The 19867-nt window shown below is 52.3% G+C and overlaps 1 protein-coding gene across 1 annotated transcript in view; it reads right to left on the minus strand.

Moving 5' to 3' along the window:
• The window catches only part of iglon5 (IgLON family member 5), a 157415-nt gene that overhangs the window by 22332 nt on the left and 115216 nt on the right, over positions 1 to 19867 (minus strand). The window contains exons 2-4 of the mRNA XM_061254625.1: positions 5304 to 5382; positions 3031 to 3263; positions 616 to 735 (exon numbers count right to left, since the gene is read on the minus strand). Of these exons, the coding sequence (XP_061110609.1) occupies positions 616 to 735; positions 3031 to 3263; positions 5304 to 5382 (432 nt within the window). The remainder of the gene's footprint in view (positions 1 to 615; positions 736 to 3030; positions 3264 to 5303; positions 5383 to 19867) is intronic.

The raw sequence follows: 19867 nt of genomic DNA on the forward strand, positions 1-19867 counted from the left end.
AATGGCAGGCATTTATATAGCGCCTTTATCCAAAGCGCTGTACAACTGATGCTTCTCCATTCACCCATTCATACACACACACCGACAGCGATTGGCTGCCATGCAAGGCCCCGACCAGCTCGTCAGGAGCATCTGGGGGCCAGGTGTCTTGCTCAGGGACGCTTCGACACAGCCCGGGCGGGGGATCGAACCGGCAACCCTCTGACTGCCAGACGACTGCTCTTACTGCCTGAGCCATGTTGATTATCCAGAGCGACGTACAGTTGATTAGACTAAGCAGGAGACAATCCTCGTCCCCTGGAGCAATGCAGGGTTAAGGGCCTTGCTCAAGGGTCCAACGGCTGTGCGGATCTTATTGTGGCGACACCGGGGATCAAACCACCGACCTTGCGGGACCCAGTCATGCACCTTAACCACTACGCTACAGCCCGCCCTGTCAACCTGCCCTGTATAAATAAAGGTTACATATCAAAAAAATCAAGACACAGCAAAATGAGTGAGAGTCACGATCGTAAACATGGCTGTCCCGCGCTCCCCCGGACCGACAGCATTGTTCGGGGAGCGCGAGGGAGGTGCCCAGGACGGCGTGTGCGGGCGACAGCGGCGTTCTCTCACATTTGGCGTTCTTCCAGGTGATGGACGGTTCCGGCCGGCCAATGGCGAGGCAGAAGAGGTTGACGTTGCCGCCCTCGTTCACCGACACGTCCTGCGAGATGTTCACGATCCTCGCGGGAACTGCGGAAAAAAACCAGCGCTCGTAAAACAAACCCCTGGACCGGAGAGTTACGGGGAAACTCAAACTAATGTGTCGCACGTTTAAAATGGTTTTAAATACATTAACGATAAGGGATGTTGGCATGGGCCGGAGGTTTTTTTTTCTTTTTTTTTCTTCTTTGCTTGCCGTTGATGTAATGGGCTCCATCGACCAACGAAATTTATGCCTCCCCCTGTTCTTTTACATTCTGCTGCTGGAGCAACCCTACAATTGAATAGCAAGGCAAAAATGTACTCGAATGTAATTATAAAATGTTCTTTTTTTTTTGTGGGGGAGGAGGAGAGGGGAGGGCTTTGTCTTATAGATTTTTTTTTCTTTCTGCAAAGTTTCCCCCCCCCCAAAAAAAAAAGAAAAAAGGCTAATTCGCTCAGTCTCACGCCGGAGACTCTATAACAATGCAAAGTTGGAACATTCGGCGTGCCCATTTCTGTTTATGAGTGTGACTTGGGGGTTTAATCTTTTTTGTGTGACAGTGCGTAAAAGATTGAATTTGGGGGACGGCGGAGGATGGGGGAGATAGGATCTCTGCAGCCGCCCCCCTGAAACACGGTCCGACCCGCGTTAAACACCGCGTTACTCTACGCGGGAAACACGGTCCGACCCGCGTTAAACACAGCGTTAAACATCGCGTTACTCTACGCGGGAAACGCGGTCCGACCGGCCGCGTTAAACACCGCGTTACTCTACGCGGGAAACACGGTCCGACCCGCGCTAAACACCGCGATAAACACCGCGGGAAACACGGTCCGACCCGCGTTAAACACCGCGTTACTCTACGCGGGAAACACGGTCCGACCCGCGTTAAACACCGCGTTAAACACCGCGTTACTCTACGCGGGAAACACGGTCCGACCCGCGTTAAACACCGCGTTAAACACCGCGTTACTCTACGCGGGGAACGCGGTCCGACCTGCCGCGTTAAACACCGCGTTACTCTACGGGGGAAACACGGTCCGACCGGCCGCGTTAAACACCACGTTACTCTACGGGGGAAACACGGTCCGACCCGCGTTAAACACCGCGTTACTCTACGCGGGAAACGCGGTCCGACCGGCCGCGTTAAACACCGCGTTACTCTACGCGGGAAACGCGGTCTCATTGCGCTCAGGTCCCGCTAATGATGGGTGTGTGAATATTACAGTGCCATTCCTTTTAATACGGAAGGTTCCTGTGTTCTTATAATGTGCAGTCCGCACACACTCACATATACACGCGCATGCACCCTTTTGGCCATTTGCCCATGAATTATGGGTAAATACCTCTCCTACCTAATATATCTGTTTGTATTTTATATCTATTATATTCCTCCTAGCTATTGCAGAATGTCATCGTGGGATGGCGCTCATCCAGGATTAAGTATACTATGTGAATTGATTGCCAGGGCGTGAAAAATCGGTGCGAGACCATGGTGCTCAAACCCGGAGTCTCTCTCAGTCTGTCTGTCTCTATCCACAAGAGTCAGCATGTAGAAGAAGGCAAGAGACCTAGAACAGTGTAATTTCTTTCCTTCTTTTCCCACCGTACATGCTGTTCTCTGTATTGTTTATGGGATTTTGCCAGTGCTGAACAAAACTCCTGTCATAATTTGCTATCCTTTTCCTATCCTTACACAAATATCAGCATTTTCATTTTTACCTTAAGTAACCCCGCTGTATCTGCAGTGCCTATGACAATGGTTTTTTGTTTGCATATACAGTTGTTGACTGAACTCCCGGTAGGTTTTTAAAATCCTGCCACAACTACGTCACTATTCGCCAGCCTAACATAATTCTGTAGCAGGCAAAAATGAAATCCTCACTATTCCCTGGACTTTAGCTGAATACACACTGTAAGCTAACATTGGAATGGTAATGTAATGTAATGGAGCTATTGCTCCGTTCATACGACCAACAAACAATATACAGTAAATGACATGAGCAGCAATTTCAAACTTATCTGTGTGCAGACCTGGGACAAACACGTAATTGTTTTGTATTGAAATACTTTACGCTGCCTGATTGATCCCGCCTGGTGCAACTGAGCCAACCAAGAGGACCAGAGGGCAGGGTTTGCGCTTTCTGAAAGTGTTTTCATAGGTTCCCAATACACCAGACGAGCTCAGTAAAGCGTAGAAGAAGCATTCGAATCCAAAACAATGACGCAGCTCACCCAGGTCTGCCCCGTGTGCCACGGAGGAAAATTCGACACGGCGGGAAAGGACAACACACACAACAAACCCCTGACTTCCCCCTCCGCCATTTTGTGCCAGGCCTCACCCTGTACGATCAGGTAGACGTGGGAGGTGCGTGGCTGGTTGCGGGCCTGGAAACTGCAGGTGTAGGGGCCCTCGTCGCTCACCGCCACCCTCTCGATCTGGATGGAGAAGTCGCTGTCGTTGCTGTTGACCAGCAGCACTCGCGGGTCCAGGGACCACTTGTCCCGCCCGGTGAACAGGATGTTGGAGCGGTTGAGCCAGGCTTTGTGGGTGACGTCGCCGTCGATCTTACACCTGAGCGGAGAACGAGAGAGCGTGCGCGTGTGTGTGTGTGCGTGGGGGGGGGGGGGGTGGGTGGAGGTTAGGCTAGGCTGGGTATCAGAGACACGCCAGACTTTCACTCTCATTACATTGCATTTTATTTAGCAGATGCAGTTATCCAAAGCGACTTGCAAAATAAGGGCATATCAAGGTCATGGAACAAACTACAGAACAGGTCAGATAATGTACAATTCACATACGTATGATCGGTAGTAAAGCCATTAACATACGTCTAGGAGACAGGGTAGACAGGCCAAGTCTGTAAGTAACAAGGTCAGGAACGACAGTACCGAGACAAATACAAATTCGAAAGTCCTTGATTAAAGTGCAAAATACAACGAGGGGCGAAAGACAGAGACAGGTGAGAAAGAAGTGTCACTAGATTAGGGGACTCCCACATAGTACGGTTCCTACAGTCCCATGTTTGTGTCCCGTAAACTCTCAGAAAAAATGGTTTCAAAGGGAACCCTTTTATTCCATAGAAGAACCCTATCAAGTTCAATGGTTCTTTGTGAGGAGATCTTTCACACTTCACATCTATGATAGCGGGCTCCATAAAGAACTGAAAAGTGTTCCTCTACGGAGATGAGCCAAAAAATGCCTTTGTAGGAGATATGAGTCTCTGGTCTTCATCTCAATAACCATACACTCAGTGAGCACTTTATTAGGTATTTATTAGACTTATTTTTTTACACTTATTGGTCTTCTGCTGCTGTAGCCTATCCACTTAGGGGTTTGACACGTTGTGTGTGGTCAGAGATGCTCTTCTGCATACCACTGTTGTGATGTGTGGTTATTTGCATTACTGTCACCTTCCTGTCAGCTTTGACCAGTCTGGCCCTTCTCCTCTGACCTCTCTCATTAACAAAGCATTTCTGCCCGCAGAACTGCTGCTCACTGGATGTTTTTGGTTTTTCACACCATTCTCTGCAAACTCTAGAGCTGTGCATGAAAATCCCAGGACATCAGAAGTTTCTGAGATATTCAAACCAACCTGTCTGGCACCAACAATCCTGACACATTTCTTCCCAATTCTGACATTTGGTCTGAAAAACAGCTGAACCTCTTGACCATGTCTGCATGCCTTTATGCATTTAGTTGCTGCCACATGATTGGCTGATGAAATATTTGCATTGACAAGCTGGTGTACAGGTCTACCTAATAAAGTGCTCACTGAGTGTTTACTATGCTATTCTGAAACCTACTCGACAAGGGACATTCAATAAAAATATTCTTCACAATACTTTTGAACATATTTTCATTGTTTTTGTTATCCAAGACACTTGCATATTGATAAATTGAAAATAATTAAAATGTTTTGCCAGGACTAAATGAATACCCAGTAGCCATTAAAACAAAAAACACAAAAACAAAACAAAACAAAAAAAAACAATGCAAATTTCCCAGGCTATAAAACACTTAATAGAGGTCATTATTGGTTAATTTCCTGGCAAATTGCCCATTTAGGTTTGGGATAGGTCACGTAAACTGAATGTGGCTGATACCCATCCTTTAGCCAGCGGGCAAGCTCATTTTATAAGCAACGCTGACTTTCCCAATCAGCACACCGTGCTATCGGGTTTCCTGTAGTACCAGCGGCCGCCACTAGATGCCCCTACTGAACAGCTAATGCAGATGAGGACGGCGCTGGTTGTAAATGAGATCCACTAGACAACAGGATGGAGCCTCAAGAAGGCGAAACCCAGGGGAATAAGCCGGCAGGGAACCAGAGGAGACTTTCTCGGGCATCAGTTTAAGGGACGTGTTATTTGGGAGACAGTGACAGGTGTTGTTTTAAGAAGGCACACCTCAGCCACTGTACAGAGCGCGGGTTAAGTGACTCGCCTATCGCGAGGCGCTGTTCCTGGCAAAGGGGGGTAAACAAAAAAAATATGTTATGTAAGAGAGAGAGAGAGAGCGAGAGAGGCGAGGAGGGGGGACTTGAAACGCAGCCTCGCAGGGGTAGAGGAATGAGCGCAGCGGGGGGCGCAGGTGCGACTTCAAAAGGCTTACCTCAGAATAACGCTCTCTCCCTCGATCACTGTGATATTGTCGGGCAGGTAGGCGAACTCCGCGCCGTGTGCGCTCAACCCTGGCCGAGACAAGAGAAGAAGAAGAAACAGAACAGAGTAAGTTTGGGGGGGGGGGGTTATTAAGAGGAAAAAAACTGAAAGTTTGTTCACATCTTCAGCGGCTCTCTGGGCGACTCGATGGATGATAACCCCCCCGCCCCCCCGTCGACCGCGGTCAGAAAACGATTTGTCTGTGCCGTATACTTATTTGTTTGTGTGTGAAGAGGGGGGGGGGTGGGGTGGGGTGCATAAACACCCAAACAAAGCAACGAGCCATCTGCGCTGACCCCCCGGTATATTTGAATAATGATTTCCCCCCCGGAATGAGCCGGAACGCGCTGGCTGAACGGCGCTGATAATGAGCCGGGGGAGGAGGATTCACCAGGCGCTGCTGGACCGTGAAATGAAGGGAGGGCGTCGTCGTCGTCGGCAACGGGAGCGGGACGCGCGCGGACTCCGAACGGCTCTCCCGCTCCCCCCCTCGCCCCCCCCCCTCCCTCCCCTCGCCCCCCTCCCGCTCCCCGCCCTCCACTTCATCACACGCATGCGTCTCTGACGCGCCGAAATCGAATCGTAAATACAGACACGCAGGGGGACCCGAACGTGCCGCGTGCGCGTAGTGCACTGCAGCCTCCACATCACCCGTTCTCCAGCCAACAGAGAGAAGCGGGCGGGGCGGGGCGAGGCAGGGGGAACAATATGCGCGCGTTTGCGCCCGCTTGCTTATATTTGTTCCGTAAATCTTTTTTATGCCGAATCTCCCGGTAGCCCGGTGACCCCCCCCCCCCCCCCCGAGGACAAGGGGAGGGGGGGGAGCGCAGTTCTACCCGTGTGAAATGTTTCAGCGCTGAGCCAGGCCGCCTGAGCCAGGCCGCTAATCCCCGGCAGGGTCCGGGCCCTTCCGCCGTCATTCCCGGCGAGCGCTAGCCTAGCGTCACACCGCAAAACCTTCGCCGCGGCTTTATCGGGTCGCGTTTCAAACGTACCGGCGCGGCGGTTTCCCGTTCTCCCGCGGGGGGGCGGGAGCAGATGAAAATCACCAGTCGCGGAGTCGTCGCGAAAAAGCGATCTCGCCGAAAGTTAAGACGCGCCCGGAGGTTCGCCGTTAAACGCGCGCAGCCCGCCGTGTGGCGACTGTGAGGGGCTCGGGAAGCGCTGAGCGTGGAGTGCCGCCGCGGCCAGCGGTGGAGGACCGTGCGCCCCTTCTTAAAAACGAAGACGAGATTCGAGTGGAACCCTTAACCGAAGCGCCGGCCGATCCGGGGAGCTTAATGAAGCGCGCAGACGTTAGGACTCGCGTCATGGTGTCGTAAGCAAATAAATAAATGAATAAATAAATAAATAAACACTGGAAGATGAGTTTTTCTGAAGTATCCGTTTAATTGCACCGGCGCAACTAAATTAAGTCCCCCCCCCCCCCCCCCCCGGCCCCCCATTTGCGTAGAGCACAAACATGGTCGACAATGTGACTGTGTAATTATAGTGATTAGACGGAGGTGGTTTCCGTTTTTAGCCCGGGGGGTGTAAGCTCCGTGCCCCTGTCGTGAGCGGAGGACAGGAACTGAGCGGAGCCGGGGAAGAGCGCGGGCCTGAGAATAGCCCACATTATGCTAAGATTCGTCATCGCCGTCTGAAGCATCGCAGTCAAGATAATCCGCTTCAGTTCCGCCGATACACGCAGACAGAGAGGGACCACGACCCACGTCTCTGAACTGCCGTCGCAGAGAGTGGTTCAGGATCACGCTGGGGTTTCGCCCGAGTTAAACACTCGCCGAATAAAAATTAAAGGACACCGAAAACAGTGACATAGTACGTATTTATAATAAGTACAGCACAATGACAACAGAAACGTGTTATATTGTTTGTGTCAGTCACGTCAGTAAGTGACAGACAACCAAAGCCTCACAGAAACGGCTCGTAAAGTAGGCCTGTACTTACTGACCACTTCATTGGCCAGGCGTACGCGTCTGCCAGAACAGCCTGCATTCTTCACGCGGTCGATTCAGCAAGGTGCTCGAAACATTCCTTCGGGATTGTTTTTTTCTTTTTCCGTGCTGACTCGATAGCATCACGCGGTTCTTGCAGATTTCCAGCCGCGCGTTTATGCTGAGAACCTGCCTTTTCCAGCTCGGCCCCTGCGCTGCTGCGCTATCTGACGGAGATCCGGGGCCGGTGCGGGCCACTGCGGTGAGCTGGAGACGTGGTCCTGTCCGCGCGGAAGCCGCCGGAGATGATGGATGCCGCGCGACATGGCGCATTATCCCGCCAGAGGTGTCTATTTGCGAAAGCATAGATCTGCGGCCGTAAAGGGATTGGATAACGTGCGCGCTGTGGAATTCAAATGACACTCATTCGGTGTTAAGGGGATTGATGTGTGCCAAGAACACTGTGACACCACCGCCGTCGCCACCACCGCCAGCCCGCGATGTTGACACAGCGAGGCGGGACAGATCCGTGATTCATGCGGTTCACGCGGGATCCTGACCGGACTATCTGCATGGTACGGCGGAAATCGGAATTCGTCACGACAGGCGTAGCGGGGGTAACTGGCAACGCTCCTCGATGGCGTAACTGTCAAAATTCAAATAATACGCCGTTGACCTCGGACCAGGGGTGATTTCGTCTTTAGCCGACAGGTAACGCGGCCTGTAGCATAGTGGTTAAGGTTAAATGACTGGGACGCGCAAGGTCGGTGGTTCTAATCCCGGTGTGGCCACAATAAGATCCGCACAGTCGTTGAGCCCTTGAGCAAGGCCCTTAACCCTGCATTGCTCCAGGGGAGGATTGTCTCCTGCTTAGTCTAATCAACTGTACGTCGCTCTGGATAAGAGCGTCTGCCAAATGCCAATAATGTAATGCAAATGCGTTCGTCTATCGAAAATCTTTGGCCGAGTGAGAGGCCGGGGTTGAAGTCCCACCTCAGACTCGGGCCTATCTCTAACTCGTTACACAGACAACATTTTTTCCGGTCTTCAGTCGGACATTTTTTGCCGATCGCACGCCCGCTGTAGCCTCATCTTCCTGTTCTTAGCCGACAGAAACCCGCCACACTGCCTGAGCCCGTCCTCTTCACGGTTCTACGCGTCGCGTGTTCAGAGATGCTCTTCTGCACGGCACTGTCGAGCACAGCTGCTATTTGCATATTCGTGGCCTTTCTCTCGGGTCGAACGAGCCTGCCCGTTCTCCTCTGACCTCTGGAATTAATTAGGTGTTTCTCTCCCTCAGAACTGCTGCTCACCGCATGTTTTTTTGTTTTTGTTTATGTCAACATTCTCCGTAAGGTTAACACATGAAAATGTCAGGAAGGCAGCTGCTTAGATGCTGGAACACAGCACATCTAGGGAATACATGGTCAACGTCACTTAGATCACGAGGCTTGCCCATCCTAAGGTTTGGTCGAACAACAACTAGACCTCCTCAGAAATGTCTCCATTCTTGCAGCCACGTGTTTCACTGTTTGGAGGAGCAGGGTATTCGCATTAACGAACAGATGCACCTATTACAAGTCATGCATGTCAGGTTAGGTACACTCCTGCCGTTGCCCTTGACCAAGGCACTGGCCTCAGAACTGGAGCTGGTCCCCGGGCGCTGCACTGTGGCTGCCCACTGCCCCTAAGGAACTAGGATGGGTCAAATTCAGAGGACAAATTACCCCACAGGGTCAATAAAGTGACTTAAACTTAAATGTGATAAAATGGCCAATGAGCATATATTAGTGTCTCAGTTATACACGGTGCACAGCTTAATATACAACTAATTTTTTATTTTATTTAATTTTTTCATTACAGAGATCAATGCTACGTAGCATTCGCAACAAAGGCTCCTCCGGAATTTTACACTATTTGAAGTGATTGATTAATTGGCCTTTCGGCGTCTAATTGGTTCAGAGTCACATATTATAACAGCCCTTTTGAAATATATTCAAAAATATTTATATTACAGCGCACCTTCAAGTAAATTGAATCACAGCTCGGCTCGGTGCCAAATCGTTAAATAAAACATCGGCCAACGAGAGCAGAAAAGTTCTGCAACGACGATCCATAAACCTCACAGCCTTAACAATCTTTTAAATGGTCTAATCCCCGCAATCAGGAGCGCTTCAGGTCTTAAAACCTTGAAAGGCAACATCTCGGCCGCGCTGACTGAAATTAATCTCCAGCAATGATGTTCTTTATTTTGTGCCCACTTCCAAGTGCTTTCATAAGATTTGAATCTCATAAAACCAGGAAATTTTATCTCTGGGCAGTGGCCGCAAATACATTACATTACAGTTTTAGCCTTAAAATAAATTGAAATGAAGTCTACGTCTATGAATAAAATATAAGGGGTGCCATGTAATCTCAGCATTTTATGATACTTCCATTGTTTCATAAATTTGCGCATTCGAAATTTAGGCCTCGTGATTTGCAGAAGGTCTGCATCTACACGTGCGACACAAGGACACATATTCGATAATATTTTGGACAATGCCCTTCAAAGAAAGCTAAACGACAAATCATTTTTAATTTGTCCTCTACAGTTGATTCATCCTTATTGCTTAGGAGCAGTGCAGCAGCCAGAGACCAGCTCCAGTTCTGAGGCCGGTGCCTTGGTGAAGGGCAACCTGGCCTGACATGAATGTCTTTGAGTGTGGGAGGAAACCGGAGAACCCGGAGAACCCGGAGAACCCGGAGTAGACCCACGCCGACACGGGGACTCCCCACAAGCCCCACACAGAGAGGACCTGGCCGGCTTCAAACCCAGAACCTCCTTCTGGTGAGGCAAGAAATGATAAATGGTTGGCATTTATATAGCGCCTTTATCCAAAGCGCTGTACAATTGATGCTTCTCATTCACCCATTCATACACACACTCACACACCGACGGCGATTGGCTGCCATGCAAGGCGCCGACCAGCTCGTCAGGAGCATTTGGGGGTTAGGTGTGTTGCTCTCCCTCTCTCCCTGGACACTTCAACACAGCCCGGTCGGGGGATCAAACCTGCAACCCTCCGACTGCCAGACGACTGCTCTTACCACCTGAGCCAATGAGACCACTGCTCTTACTGCTCTTACTGCCTGAGCCAATGAGATGACTGCTCTTACTGCCTGAGCCAATGAGACGACTGCTCTTACTGCTCTTACCGCTTGAGCCAATGAGACGACTGCTCTTACTGCCTGAGCCAATGAGACGACTGCTCTTACTGCTCTTACCGCCTGAGCCAATGAGACGACTGCTCTTACCGCCTGAGCCATGTCGCCCCATTGCAGTGCTCACTACTACACCACTACGTAACCCATGGTTGAATTCCGCTCTGTTTCCCATAATGCACTTGCATTGCTCGGAGCAATGCCTGCAGTTTTGGATATAATGCAGAGCACTGTTCTGCGACGTATTAACGTGTCCACGGGTTTTCTTTCGCAGCGTAACGGACGCACATTAACAGCCTTTTCCCGTCGGGTTCGAGCGCCGACGCCGAGCTTAATTCCCAACGATGTCATCATCTCCCTCATCGGCCGCAACTGTCTGCGGAGCCCCTCCGGAAACAGGCAGGTGTCGATTGCCAGCCAATGCCTGGAGGATCTCCGCCCGGCGCACCGTGCGCGCGAGTGGCAGCTTTTTTACATTCTTACTCATCGTTCGCTGTGTTTCTCCTGCGCGTTGCCCTGTTTTATCTTCACCGTCGCGGGAACGGGGAACGGGGAACAGCCGACGACGCCCCCCCCCCCCCCGCGCGAGTGTGATATATGCACAAGGCCCCCCCCTCCCCCCCACCGGCGCCCCCAAAAAAAAACGACACCGAAGGTTACGATTCGGAGGGATCTATTCCCTATTCCCTCTTCCAATTCCCATTTTCACACCTCAGTTCTCACCCTCCTAATTCTATTCCCGGCCTCGCACCTCAGCCGAGCCCGGGCTGACGTTCAGCCCCCCTCTCTCCCCACCGTCACCCCCGTCCCGCGGTGGGAGGGGAGCGAGGCGTGAGGCGCAGCGACCTCCCGGGGGGGGGGCAGGTGTACCTGACGTATTTCGCTCAATAAAGGAATGAACGGAGGCTTTTCCACACCGCCCGTGAGGTCGGTGGCGGAGGGGGCGATGCGGGTGTGTTTGACGTACGGCTCAGAGAACCCTTCCCTCTCCTCCCCTCGGAAAGTGTGGAGGTGTCTGTTCTCCTCCGCCCCCCCCCCCTGGATGGCGGGCGGTGGGGGGGGGGGGGGGGGAGGCATGGTAACACCTGCTCCAGTGACAGCGCACATCCGCCACCCTTCAGCATTAATGAGAGGGGGGCTGAAACAGAGGGAGGAAGGGAGGGAGGGAGGGAAGGAGGGAGAGAGAGGGGGGGAGGGAGCGGAAGCTTGAAGGGTGAATCCTCCGACAAGAAGCCAATTTCTCGGCCAATGACATCGCCCATCCCCCCCCCCCCCGATCATTTTCAACGAGAGCCAATTCCTCGCGTCCGCAAGGCATGCTGGGAAGGCTGGCGAGGAGAGGCAGGGAACACGGCGCGATAACCAATCAGTTTAAAGATCAGGTGCGATCAAATTGTCACCCATTTCAAATTCTACCCCATTATCGCGATGTGAGGCTTCACACTCAGCTTTCCCCGCAGGTTTTTAGCTTTTTATTTCTACCCTAATTTGGCACACCTGGTTCTCCTAATTAGCAGCTCAACGAGATCTCGAGCTCTCGAATGAAGCGTGATTTGTTAGGGTATGGAGCGAAAACAGTAGATCCAGGAACAGGGGTTGTGTTTGTGTTTTTTCGCCACAACAATACAACGCTCCAAAAAACCTTAAAATGAGCAATGGAATAACTTGAGGCGCTGGCTGCTTCGCAGGTGGAGGTTTGAACCCAACGCGGAGAGCAGCGGGGGACCAGCTTGTGAGGCGTGCGGGGCGCTCAAATGCAAATGCAAATGCAAATTCAGACTTCAAATGCGTGCCCACGCGCTTCGCGTGTGCTGATTTCGATGCGTTTGAAACGTGTTTGAAATTTTATTTTAAACACTCCCCGCCGCGGGCCACGCACAGCGTGGTCTCAGCGCTCCCGCGCGGCGTGACTCACGAGTCGACAGAAGCTTCCGGAAGCGCGGATCGCTCACGGAACGCCATCTCGGGATGAAAGATCATTTTGAGGGTGGTCCCCGTGGCACTGGCAGGAACACTGAAAGGCCCTTTTTCCCCAAAAAACGATTCCATACGCCGATTCCGCACGCACCCCGACATTCCTTCCGTGCTCATTCCCGAATCCTTCCCAGCTGTGTTGGGATTGGGTGGCTCCCCTCTGCCTCCGGGTCCGTTACCCGTGCCCTCCGGAGCGGCTGACCTTGGACCCCGTCCTATGCCCCGACACAAGGCTCCTCTCTCCCGCCGGCCCACACCCCGGCCCTCCCTGACCCAGGCGGTCCCAGTGAATGGCGCATTATGCGTTCGGATAAAGCTTTCCTTTCTGACTCTCCGCGCGATGCTCGGGGCCATTTTGCCGGCCCCGTGGTGACATTCCTGTGAAGTCCCGTTTCCTCTCTTTTCCAGGCTCTCGCTTGTAATTGAAGTCGCTCCCGGGCCCGTTGTTGTTTAACTACAGGCCCTATTGGGCTGCAACGCTGTGGCCCCCCCTCTCCCGCCCCCCCACCTACAGGGCTGCTCCTCCCCCCTGTCGCTGTGCGTCTTTGGGCCCCCTGTCGCTGTGCGTCTTTGGGCCCGGCGCCCTTGACCATCAAATAAACATAAATCATTACAGGGGACGCGGCAGTCCGATGAAGGGGGGGGGAGGAAGAACGGATCGCGACAATTATCCGTCCGCTGATGTGTAAGGACAGGGAAGAGAGCCGGAGAGAGGGAGAGAGAGAGAGAGGGAGGGAGAGAGGGAGGGAGGGAGGCTGAGAGAGGGAGAGAGGTGGAGAGAGGGAGAGAGAGAGAGAGAGGGAAGGAGAGAGGCTGAGAGAGGGCAAGAGAGAGGGAGAGAGGGAGAGAGAGGGAGGGAGAGAGGTGGAGAGAGGGAGAGAGAGAGAGGGAGGGAGAGAGGCTGAGAGAGGGAGAGAGGGAGGCAGATAGAGGGAGATAGAGAGGGATAGGGAGGGAGGGCAAAAGCACAACGTGGCAGAGAGACAGAGAGAAGGGGGAGAGAAAGAGGGGTTAGAGAGAACGGAAAGAAAAACAGAGGGATAAGAGAAGGAGAGAGGGAGAGGGGAAGAACCAAGCGGGCGAAAGGAGAGAGAAATGGATGACGTGATGGAGAGAAACGGAGGAGAGAGATGAGAGAAAGGAGCGAAGGAGGAGGAAGGGAGTGATGTGGAAAGAAGGGAGGGAAGAGGAGAACGGAGGAGAGGGGGAAGAGAGGAAGGAGGGCAGGGGAGGAGGGAACGGGGCGCGAGCATCTCGCATAATTAACACCCGCCTGCCGCAGCCAATTAAATATTTACAGACACTCTGTCCCTGGGACACCTTGGCGATGGGGAGAGGGGGGGGGGGGGGGGGCAGGCGTGCTGGCCCCGGGATTATCAGGTGGTGGGGGCCCCGGGGCAGAGAGGGGATTAAACATTAACCGGCAGATACATCCCCCTTTCTTCTCCACCTGATCCCATTAACTCTGCCCGGCCCCTCTCCTGTTCAACCCCCCCCACGAGCCTGGGCCCCTCTCCTGTTCAACCACCCCCCCCCCCCCACGCGCCTGGGCCCTTCTGCTGACACCCAGCTCCCTCCCGCCTATCGCAGACATACATGCTAGACCCCCGCTAACCCGCTAAAGCACTGCCTATCACTGGTGTGGATGCTACAGCACTGCTAACCCGCTAAAGCACTGCCTATCACTGGTGTGGATGCTACAGCACTGCTAACCCGCTAAAGCACTGCCTATCACTGGTGTGGATGCTACAGCACCAGTAACCTGCTAAAGCACTGCCTATCACTGGTGTGGATGCTACAACACCAGTAACCTGCTAAAGCACTGCCTATCACTGGTGTGGATGCTACAGCACTGCTAGCCCGCTAAAGTACTGCCTATCATTGGTGTGGATGCTACAGCACTAGTAACCTGCTGAAGCATTGCCTATCACTGGTGTGGATGCTACAGCACCAGTAACCTGCTGAAGCATTGCCTATCACTGGTGTGGATGCTACAGCCCTGCTAACATGCTACAGCGATACCTATAATAACCACATACGCTAAAGCCCTGCTAACGGCTGTGGAGAGAGGCTCCGTGCAGGAGAAAAGTTTGGGTGTGTGTGTGTGTGTGTGTGTGTGTGTATTTTACAATTTTAATGGGGACACTGAACTGACTGTACACTAATAAAATGGGGACTTCGAGGATTGGGGTCAAAAATGCAGGTCCCCACAAAGCTGAACATAAAACTTTAATATGCTCGCTGTAACCTTAGATTTTTGGGAAAACCTGTGTGTGTTTGTGTATGTGTATGTTTGTTTGTTTATGTGTGCGTGTGTGTATGCATGAGTGTGTGTGTAAATACTGCAGAACGCAGTTTAGCGCTCTTTTTATGTGGCTTGCATAGTCGGGCAGATTTCCGCGCTGAAAAATCTGTTTGAAGCCTGTTGTGCAGTCCCAGTTGTAGGAACACAAACATGCCGGAGCCAACATCTCAGGATGCCCAGATGTAAGAAACAGATGCTTTCCTACGACCTGGATAATTCAGCAGGGAAATAACGTTACGATATATTTTACTCATTCATTTCAAAACCTACCCACTCGCGCCCCTTAGAGAAAATAATAACTGCCACGTGAAATTAAATAAGTCATTGTAATTATAACAAAATGCCGGTTGTGTTTTCCTCCCTCCGGAGGAGGTTCCTGCACCCTGTCAGTCGCGCAGTTAGAAGCGGGACTAGCTCCATGAGTGGTTGCCAAAGCCCAACAGTAACGGGGGTGCGTTAGCGTGTGTACCGAACACGGCGTTTTTCCCCCTTTCCCACCCGTCCGACTCCCTCCTGGCACGCCGGTCGATACTGCAGCTCAGAGAGGCGGCGTCTTCGGTTGTAGCCGCGCCTCGGCAGCTTGGCACAGATCTTCAACGTCGAACGCCGCGCTCCGCGCAGAAACAGAGCCAAAATGTTGCCCCTGGGGCCCCCCTCTCTAAGTTCCCCACCCGCCCCGCCCCCGCTCCCTCCACTCCTTTTTTTAACACTCTTGGACCGATGCCTAATCCCCCTTAGCGTGCGGAAATCGATAAGCTAGTTAAACTGTTACTTCCATCCCATAAACCACACAACAACACATCCGGCTGTCCCGCAAGCCCCACTGGCCTACTGTACAACGCGCTTCGCAATCCATCTGTACACACGTGCGTCAGTCCCTCAGTAACCGTAAACGCTGCGGATGTAATCCAGGTTCTAGCATCCATTTTACCACCCGGTTTTTTTTTTCTTTCAATTATGCAAAGAAACGGGCGAATAAAAAATGCATTAGATAATCGTGCAATTTCGCTGAAAAAATATTAGCGCTTTAATAATTATTTTTTGCAACTGCCACAGCGACTGCGAACAGTTGGATACAGAGATAGGGTTGATTGAGTTTGTCGGCAGGCAGAACCCCTCTACTTCTTAATTTTCTGTTTCATTTCCATTTTGTAATTGCGTTCCTTTCGACTACTTAAGACTTGTGCGAGGCCCCGGTATTCCCAAAATTAAAAATAATTCCGAAACTATTATGAAAACTGAAAATGACTGAGACTGTCGTTACTAAAACACTTAGCACCCGTCCGGCGCCTGGTCATCTACTTACACCGCGGAAATTATGTTTTGTAAAGTTTGCAATTATTGTCGTACAGTGTAGTTATCGCCACAGTGTGGTTATTACAGTGCGGTTCTTAAAGCTTCACGCGCGCAGATAAAAAGGCTTTATCGTTCGTTCATTAATAAACTGTATTCTAACTAATGCTACCACTCTCTGGCTGTGATAAAGACACACACAGCCTGTTGGGGGGGGGAAGGAAAACCCCAATAGCGAGAAGCTCCGATCAACCGCCACGGTCAGGAACCCCCCCCCCCCCCCCCCCATGTCCCTCAAAGGCCGCAAACTCTGCCAATCCAAACAGAGGACCCTGGGGGGGGGGCGGTTTATCTGAGGGAAGGCTCAAACAGCGATGTTGGGGCGGGGGGGCGGGGGGGGTGTGGGACAGCCTCGGACCGCCGAAAAACAAAGCGTTCACTGTTTTTTTCCACGCCGGCCGAAACGCGGCCCGCCGGAGACGTTCCCGCCGGCGTTCCCGTTCCCATTAGAATCCCCGGAGTATTCCGGAACTCCCAGAGCGCTGCGAGAGCCCTCGCCTCAAGGGGAACGCCGCTGAGCCACGCTGAAGAAAGAAAGAAGACTTAAAAAAAAAGAGAAAGAAAACCCACAGCCGTCACCATCTCCCCACTCCAAAAATAATAAAGCCGGGCTTTTTGTTTGCAGAGATAGTTTTTTTTTCTTCATTTTTAACTCTTACTGTGGGAGGATATTAACACCTATTGCCAGGCCAGCAGAAGAAAATGGGCACACACACACACACACACGCGCACACACATACACACAAATGTTCTTTAAACCTTTGATCTTTAGCTGGGCTTGCTCCAATTACACACATTTTATTCAAAATGGTTCCTTCGTGATTACCCCTTATCCAGAAAGCCACTGCCTGAAATTAATCTGTGCCTCGTTCTCCTGAGACCCCATGTTCCTAACACCCCTACTGTCCTGGTAATGGGGCTCCTAAGACAAAGGTGACATTCACAAATTATTTCGGGACAAACTTAGCGTTTGTTCTTTTGGGGATCAGCTCCATATGCTGTTCGCAAGGGCCCCCTGCCCTTGCAATGTGGCAAACTCTTTAGTCTGTGGTTCCTAACCCTTCTCCTGGAGATCCACCATCCTGTAGGTTTTCACTCCAAACCTAACACAGCACACCTCATTCAACAGCTAGAGCAGGGCTGCCCAACCCTGTTCCTGGAGATCTACTGTCCCCTGTGGGGGCGACATGGCTCAGGCAGTAAGAGCAGTCATCTGGCAGTCGGAGGGTTCCTGGTTTGATCCCCCGCCCGGGCTGTGTTGAAGTGTCCCTGAGCAAGACACCTAACCCCCAAATGCTCCTGATGAGCTGGTCAGCACCTTGCATGGCAGCTAATCACCGTTGGTGTGTGAGTGTGTGTATGAATGGGTGAATGAGAAGCATCAGTTGTACAGCGCTTTGGATAAAGGTGCTATATAAATGCCAACCATTTACCATTTTACCATTTACCGTCCTGTAGGTAACTCCTAAGAAAGCACACCTCACTGAAATCTAATCTTTATTTTAACCAGGGGTTTCAAGGGAGCCCTGGCCGAGACAGGCAGTGACAAAGGGCGTTTTTGCAAATAAGACAAAACAAAGTACAACAAAGAATTATCACTACAATATAAAACAACCAACAACAAACAAGTGCAGTAAAAGCAACGCATCAAACATTCTCTTTAAACACCGGCATCCTATCGATTTCGCCTCCAGTTCCTTCATCGTGGGTTTAAAAGCGTTCAGCGAAATCAAAACATTAAGCTGTAAGTCATTTCGCAACTTGGTTGAAGGTGCAGAACACATGCAGTGAACGCCCTTTCTCTAGTCTCATGGTGAACGGGCACTTGGGAACGGAAGGCATGAAAAAGTCCTGAGACCGCAAGGCAGTATTGTCCAGTACTGTTCTGTGATTCAAATATACAGAGGTATATACAAAATTCACTTTATATATAGAAGTGTATCAATGTATGAGTCGACAGCTGCTAATTAGAAGAAGGAGGCGTACCAAATTAGATTACATTACATTATTGGCATTTGGCAGACACTCTTATCCAGAGCGACGTACAGTTGATTAGACTAAGCAGGAGACAATCATCCCCTGGAGCAATGCAGGGTTAAGGGCCTTGCTCAAGGGCCCAACGGCTGTGCGGATCTTATTGTGGCTACACCGGGATTAGAACCACCGACCTTGGGTATCCCAGTCATTTACCTTAACCACTACGCTACAGGCGGGCCCCAAATTAGGGTGGTAATGAGAGCATTCAGGATGGCAGCTCTGAGAGGGGTGCCAGTGACAATGGGACTCGGCAGCAGGGGCTGGTTTACAAGACACTGCGGACGTCGAGGAGATGCTGCAGTATTTCATTAAGAATGAAACACAGAAATCGGCCATTACTGCGGAAGACGCATTACATTAATGGCATTTGGCGGACGCTCTCATCCAGAGCGACGTACAACAAAGTGCATACCCATAACCAGGGATAAGTGCGCTGAAAGACACTAGAGGGAAGTACAATTTCAACACTTGAAACCTGATGCAGCCAAAAAGGGCTCAAACTCTTTCCAAATGGCACCTCCACCCAAAGACCTCTAGCTCTCTCCAAACCATTCAGACTCCACCCAAATGGCCATTGCTCCAACCAATTAGCTTCAGCTGCATCCAAATGTCCATAGCTCTTCCCAACCAGCTAAAGCTCCACCCGCATTGCTCTAGCTCCTCCCAACCCATGGTAGCACCACCCAAATGGCCAATCAGCTTGAGCTCCACCCAAATGTCCGTAGCTCCTCTCAACCATCCGTAGCTCCACCCAAAAGACCCCAGCTCCACCCAACAAGCCATAGTTACACCCACATGACCCTAGCTCCTCCCAATCAGCCATAGCTCCACCTAAATGGCTTATAGGCCCTCCCTCCCAATCAGCTGTAGCCCCACTCAAACGGGCGGCACTTCTGGACCCTCCAGACCCCAGAGCAGGGTGTGGGAGGACAGGGCCCGGTGTGGAGGGGGTGGTGGGGCCCGGTGTGGAGGGGGTGGTGAGGCCCAGTGTGGAGGGGGTGGTGAGGCCCGGTGTGGAGGGGGTGGTGGGGCCCAGTGTGGAGGGGGTGGTGGGGCCCAGTGTGGAGGGGGTGGTGAGGCCCAGTGTGGAGGGGGTGGTGAGCCCAGTGTGGAGAGGGTGTTGGCCAGTGTGGAGGGGGTGGTGGGGCCAGTGTGGAGGGGGTGGTGGGGCCAGTGTGGAGGGGGTGGTGAGCCCAGTGTGGAGAGGGTGTTGGCCAGTGTGGAGGGGGTGGTGAGGCCCAGTGTGGAGGGGGTGGTGAGGCCCAGTGTGGAGGGGGTGTTGGCCAGTGTGGAGGGGGTGTTGGCCAGTGTGGAGGGGGTGGTGGGGCCAGTGGGGAGGGGGTGGTGGGGCCAGTGTGGAGAGGGTGTTGGCCAGTGTGGAGGGGGTGTTGGGGCCAGTGTGGAGGGGGTGTTGGGGCCCAGTGTGGAGAGAGTGTTGGCCAGTGTGGAGGGGGTGGTGGGGCCAGTGGGGAGGGGGTGGTGAGCCCAGTGTGGAGAGGGTGTTGGCCAGTGTGGAGGGGGTGGTGAGCCCAGTGTGGAGGGGGTGGTGGGGCCAGTGTGGAGGGGGTGGTGGGGCCAGTGTGGAGGGGGTGGTGGGGCCAGTGTGGAGGGGGTGGTGAGCCCAGTGTGGAGGGGGTGTTGGCCAGTGTGGAGGGGGTGGTGGGGCCCAGTGTGGAGGGGGTGGTGGGGCCCAGTGTGGAGGGGGTG

Source organism: Conger conger, chromosome 1 (assembly GCF_963514075.1).
Source record: "Conger conger chromosome 1, fConCon1.1, whole genome shotgun sequence".
Lineage (NCBI taxonomy): Eukaryota > Metazoa > Chordata > Actinopteri > Anguilliformes > Congridae > Conger > Conger conger.